The sequence below is a fragment of the Rutidosis leptorrhynchoides genome, chromosome 2 (assembly GCF_046630445.1).
Source record: "Rutidosis leptorrhynchoides isolate AG116_Rl617_1_P2 chromosome 2, CSIRO_AGI_Rlap_v1, whole genome shotgun sequence".
Classification (NCBI taxonomy): domain Eukaryota; kingdom Viridiplantae; phylum Streptophyta; class Magnoliopsida; order Asterales; family Asteraceae; genus Rutidosis; species Rutidosis leptorrhynchoides.
Genome location: NC_092334.1, coordinates 677698541 through 677705274, shown reverse-complemented (window position 1 = coordinate 677705274; position 6734 = coordinate 677698541). Strand labels below are relative to the sequence as shown.

Below are 6734 nucleotides of genomic sequence, written 5' to 3'. Positions count from 1 at the left end.
TTAATGGATGTATAAGCCTACTGCTTGTTTTTTGTTTTTGACCCAAATGGACAGGAATCAATGTAAGTCTGTTTTGGTCTCCATCTGTACTTAACAATTTTTCACTATTTGTGAAAAATTGCCTTATATGACATTCTAGATTTTTGCCAAAAAAAAAAAAAAAAAAAAAAAACTACATGTCTTTCAAAAAAAAATTGCAACAAAAGAACAAAAAAAATTAAAGTCGGGACTGCAATGTTCTGTAAACCACGAGTCAAGTAATTTTGTCTTAATTATCCTGAATATCATTATTCTTTAATTCCGCCTCTCTAGGTCATATTAATATATTATAATACTATATTATATTATTTATAATTTATAATCATAATAATAATTAATAATAATAATTAAAAGCACTACAACTTTGAACTAAAAATAGACATTAAAAATCTTCCAACTTAATATAAAAAAATAATACTCCATAACTAACACCCCCTTTAGATTGCTATATAACGGCTTTATTACATCTTATTCATCTCGTACCATCTTTTCTACTCCCTCTCACAAACACAAAAACTCAGTCATGGGTTCAGTAAGTATAGACATACTACATGATGTTCCACCATATATAAGAGTCTACAAAGATGGAACCATCGAAAGACTTGTCGGAATCGAAGTTGTTCCGGCAACGTTCGATTCCGTCACCGGCGTCACCTCAAAAGACATCACAATCTCACCGGAAACCGGAATTTCGGCAAGACTCTACCGTCCAACTCTCTCCGACACAAAACAAAAACTCCCTCTTGTGATTTACTTCCACGGCGGCGCATTTGTAATCGCATCGCCGGCGGAACCTAAGTACCACCAATCTCTCAACAACCTAGTATCCGAATCAAATGTTATCGCGGTGTCGGTTGACTATCGGTTAGCGCCGGAACACCCGCTTCCGACCGCGTTTGAGGACGCGTTCAGTGCTCTCAAATGGGTCTCGACCCATGTCTCGGGTGGACCCGAGTCCGGGACGGAAGAATGGTTGAAAGAAAACGTTGATTTTAATCGTGTTTTCGTTGCCGGAGATAGTGCTGGAGCTACTATAGCTCACCAGCTGGCTACTCGGGTCGGGGTGAAACCTGACCCGGATGTTTTGTTTAAAATATCAGGTTTGATTTTAATAAACCCGTATTTTTGGGGGAAGGATCCGATTGGGGCGGAGAAAACGGATCATTTTAGGAAGGGTATGGTGGATAATTGGTGGAAGTTCGTGTGCCCAACGGATTCGGAGAAAGGGTTGGACGATCCATTGATTAACCCTTTTGTGGATGGAGCTCCGGATTTATCGGGTTTGGGTTGCGGACGGGTTATTGTGACGGTATCCGAATTAGATATTTTAAGAGATCGGGGATGGAATTATTATGAGAAATTAGTGAAGAGTAAATGGGAAGGGAAAGCTGAGATTATGGAAATAGAAGGGGAAGATCACGTGTTTCATATATTTGACCCGAATGGGGTTAAAGCGGTAAATATGATGAAAAGGTTGGGTACATTTATAAATCAACAATAAGTTAATGTGTTAAGTATGTATTTTGTAAAATAAAAGGAAAGGATGTTTTTGTATGTTTACGATGGAGTTGAAATAAGTTATTTGTATTGGATGTATTAGACTATTATTAGTAGTTGTTGGTTGTTTAAGATTCGAATAGTTGGTGTTAATATTTGTTTTGGAGATTCATGTTTTGTTATTGATTCGAAAAGTTGGTGTTAATATTCGTGTTGGTGATTCATGTTTTGTTATTGTCGTTACACTTGCCATAATGAATTATTGTGTGTGTTATTTGGAGATGTAGTGGGTGACTAACGTTATCGAGTATTATATGGTGACATGAGTTTATGCTATTTATTCAAAACATGAATGAAACTATACTCGCAATTTTCAGATTGATGAGTATTGTAGCATCATGTTTTATACGTACCAAATTACCAATAGAACAAAATAAAGAAAATTAACTAATACTCTGTAGTTCTTTTGTTATGTTAGAATTATTGATTTCATCCTGCAAGCTTTTTAATAATGTTTTTAGTCCTTTATTTTTAACATTGTTTCTTATAAAGTCCTTTAATATAATTGCCTTCGAAAACATTATTAAATCAAATCACATGCCATGGAGCAGAGGGTAACTCAGCAATTTGACTTTTATATACTGAAAGTCATGATGGAATGGTTAGTTTTAGTTGTTTTAGAATGTAGTTTTACGTTTGCGTTCATACTATACCCGGTACCTCAACTTCCACTTACTTTACATAACGACCCTTCGAGTTTACATTTTTTCGGGAGAAAAAAGAGTAATTATATAATTTTATTAAAATAAAAGAAACTAACTCCACCCGAATTTTTAACGGACCCTATCTTCTCGCTCGGTGCGAGTTAAATTTTTCCGAGACCACCGTTCAACTCGAAAAGGTCTCACAAACCCAACGGGACTAACTATACGCGAAACAGAGACTTTTAAAAAAACGCTTAACACAACGACAGCCCGTATCTTTCTGTTTGTCGCAAACTAAATTTTTCCGACAGCACCGTTACACTCGAAAAATTTTTATGAACAAAACGAAACTAACTACGTTCGAAACGGACACTTTTTAAAAAAACATTTAAGACGACGACATCTAAAACGGCGCTTAAGACATGAGCCGTTTTCTCCTCTGTAAATACACAACGCTACGTTAAATATGAATACACAAGCCGAAAGCCTCCGCTGCATCGCGCGGGCCGGGCCCGGACTAGTTTATCTTAAAAACACACAAACATTCATTCGCAATTTCCAACAATTGTTTACAACCTGATCTACCTATCATAATAAATTCATCGCCACATGAAACTAATGTTACTTACACGAAGGTATACCGATATGTAAAAACCATATCCATCATTTTTACATTACTTGATCCGAGTGTGGATAGCGGACTATGGTTGATCCGGCGACGAATTGAGTGCATCGGTGGATGGATTGCTCTTAACCAACGAACATCGATCTCGATTTGACAACCGGTAATAAAGAAGATGAATTTTCATTTGGAAATGGATACGACAGTAGTGGTAGTGGTAGTGGTAGTGGTAAGTATGGTATGTTTGGCAAAACTAACTCATAGCTCACAGTTGTTAGCTTTTTATATTTATTTAATTTTTTAACAGAGTAGTTGAATATGTTAGAATGAAAAGTAAAATAACAAAAAATATAAATTTTTTTATAAACGTTATTAGTTTAATAGCTTTTAATTTTTTTCCCTCAACCTAAAAGTTTTTAAGCCTTTTTAACAAAACAAAACTTATTATTATTAGATACAAGATTTTTTCATAAAAGACAAAAAAGTTTGCATCCAAACATAACCGTAGCCAACACCCAACTGACATTGGGTTAGTTGATTACGCGTGCGATAAGGGTGAATAAAAATCTGATATTTCAATGAAATGTGTGACAGTGTATGTTTTGTCCCACCACAAATGCCCACATTCCTATTTGAGGATGTCCCATAAATGTCCACTTTGTATTTTAACCAATCAGAAGAAGTTATTTAGGAGAGAGAAGTTTTTTGATTGGTGGAGATCAAATGAAGTTAGTGAGATTTTTTAAAACTGTGTGCAAAAAGTAAATAGACTCTTGTAATGTAATGAATGTAGTCTAAATTATCTAATTTAACATAGTATCATTTAGTAATAAACGAGATTGACAAATTTTTATATTATTTAAATGACTATTTTGGAAAAGTATTATATATAAACCTTAAAATTTTGAGACATTCTAACATTTTGAACCCTTCTAAATTTTCAGGCTCCGAGTCTCCGATCATCAATCTTGCTCGTGCGGGAAGATGCCTCCGATAGGTGTACCTCTATCGCAGCTTCCATCAACTTCTCACTAGAGGTTAATGTATCATGTATATGCTTTTTTAAAGAAAAAAAATACCATGTATATACATGCAATATTTTTATTTCTTCTATAATGTACATTTTTGATTTTTGATTTGGTTATAAGTGTTAGACAGAATATATTAGGCCCAAATCCGATTGTGGGCTTGGGTCCATTAGGGTTTCTTAGCATATTAGGGTTTGTAATCCCTATATACATCGCATCAATAATACAATCACATTCACGGGTTTCTGTTAGACAGAATATATTAGGTCCAAGTCCGATTGTGGGCTTGAGTCCATTAGGGTTTCTTAGCATATTAGGGTTTGTAATCTCTATATACATCACATCAATAATACAATCACATTCACGGGTTTCACTATTCAATATGGTATCAGAGGAATAAAAAAAAAAAACTCTCTTTTTCAGCGTTGAAGATGACTATTATCGTCGACAAAAGTTCTATGCACAAGTCCTGCTCAATCCTTAGGCAAATCAAGCCACGGCGTAAAAGAAAAAAAAACGCTACGGAAAAGGAATACCCAGTCAAGCAATATGCAACCACATCCGCGAATATCTGTCTATTTGGCGCATCAAACAAAGGGAAAAAAAAGTTACTTTTATTTGTTTATTTTGTATTTAGCATTTTCTTCCAGTCCGAGCTTTCGCGATTTCGTCGCTCGGACTGCGGGGGAGCGTTAGACAGAATATATTAGGCCCAAGTACGATTGTGGGCTTGGGTCCATTAGGGTTTCTTAGCATATTAGGGTTTGTAATCCCTATATACATCGCATCAATAATACAATCACATTCACGGGTTTCACATGTTAAACACTAAAACCCTGTAGGTATTATTCTATTATTGATGTCAATATATAGAGAGTAAATGAAATCCTAGAAGCCCTAAACCCACAAACGGGCCGGACTATACTAAACAGGCCTCACATAATCTATACTCTAACACTCCCCAGCAGTCCGAACGGCGAAATCACTAAAGTTCGGACCGGAAGAAAACACTAAACATGAAATAAATAAATAAAAATCTAAAACTTTTTTTTTTTTAATATGTCGCATTAAAACGATTGATATTCACTTGTAGAGTCGCATATTTCTTGACGTCTTCTCCTTTTCCGTAGCATTTTTTTTCTTTTACGCCGTGGCTCGCTGTGCCTAAGGATCAAGTACCACTTTAGTATGCAACTTCTGTCGACGATAACAATGCTCTTCAATGCTTCAAAATAAATTTTTGAATATATTTTTTTTTCCGGAGTTTGGAACCTAGTCAAACTAGGCGGCTCAGCCCCATGCCGATTATTTAATTAGAGTTGAAAGATTTTGGCTAAAAGGTTAATAAAAAATAAAATAAAACCAGAATAAATTACGGAGCAAGGATTAAAAATGGAATTGATTGTTTCCTTCTTTTGGATCTTGATGTACACAAAAAAAGGAAAATATGCTATGTGTTTGAATGTGACACATTACAAGTCGTGATGGCAGAAGGATATTGTGGAACTCGAAGGAACAAAAGTAAGAAATAAATCAACGATTGAAGTTTTTTTTTTTTTATTCATAAAAACAAACTAAGAATTGAAAACAAAATCAACAACGAGACACGCATGTTGATTTGACACGGTACTACGGCAGCAAGTTTGCAATGAAAATAGACGGATGATTAATTCTATATATCGATCAACGGAATTAAATTTACATAAATCCAAAAAAAATAATAGTTGCTATTTGCTGACAAAATGGGAGAGGCGGAAGAGATTAAATGATAAATGGGTGGCTGAAGAACAAAAAAATTAGTGGCTACAAAAATAAATAAACTCGATATGCTTTTGTTCGACGGCTATTAAAGAAGAAGTAGAAAATATGGATCCCTCCGGATCACCGAGTGAGCGGTGACCGGAGGAGGACAAACTTGAAGAGGATGCGGTAGGTCAGAGGGTTAGAAAACCTAGCTCTGATACCATGTTAGAACAATGAATTCCCCGTAACAATCACTTTATTATCATTCAATATTTATAGAGTAAAGAAACCCTAATATTACATAGAAACCCTAGCAAACTCAGTAAGCCCATAATACATATTGAACTCGGGCTAAATATATTGGCTAACAATAAGAAATGGATTTTGAATGTATGTTGAGATTTAAGGTTATATTAACTTTTTCCTTGATATGAAAAATAAACTTAGGTTAGTAGGTAGCGGGAAAAAATGTATGTATTGGGTTTTTTCATATTTCTTATTAATTATGAAATTTGTGTATAGTAAAATGACCAAAGTATTACATGTGAAGAGCATGTCACTTACGTAAACGGAGAGCTATTACACTACTAATATCATTCCGTTGTTAAAAGTTTGATATAGAGTTCCGTTGAATGACATCAATACTAGCGAGTTTCATTGAAGATTCCTTGAGAAAACCGTGATACTGTATGCGAATGTCAACCATAATTGAAAACGGAGCAATTTGATTTTGTTTATTGTACATAATGCTTTAAGATGTATTAAAAGTGGTACATAACTAATTATTTTATATATGTCCATTTGATGGTGAAGGAGTATGTTATAAATATTAGTGAAATGTGATAAGTTAGTTATGAGAATAAAATGTTTAGGTGATGTTAATATGTCACAGTATTAATTTCATGACATACGTCGTAGATAAGAATAGTGTTACTGGCATCATTAAAATTAAAAGGACTATCCACATACTAAGTTTTAGAATAAAAGATTAATGACATCATTAAAATTTGAAAGGACCAAACCAGTGATTTCGCTGTAACTTCAAGGACCATCCAATTAAGTTACGAACTTTTAAATCTTCGAGAACATATCCCATGTATT

General features: G+C 34.5%; 1 protein-coding gene across 1 annotated transcript; it reads left to right on the top strand.

Moving 5' to 3' along the window:
- The first annotated feature begins 521 nt into the window (after window positions 1-521).
- Window positions 522-1745, top strand: LOC139893961 (probable carboxylesterase 2). Its single transcript, XM_071877166.1, has one exon. It carries the CDS (start codon window positions 563-565, stop codon window positions 1538-1540), a length of 978 nt encoding a protein of 325 aa, XP_071733267.1. The 5' UTR covers window positions 522-562; the 3' UTR covers window positions 1541-1745.
- The last annotated feature ends 4989 nt before the right edge of the window (window positions 1746-6734 follow it).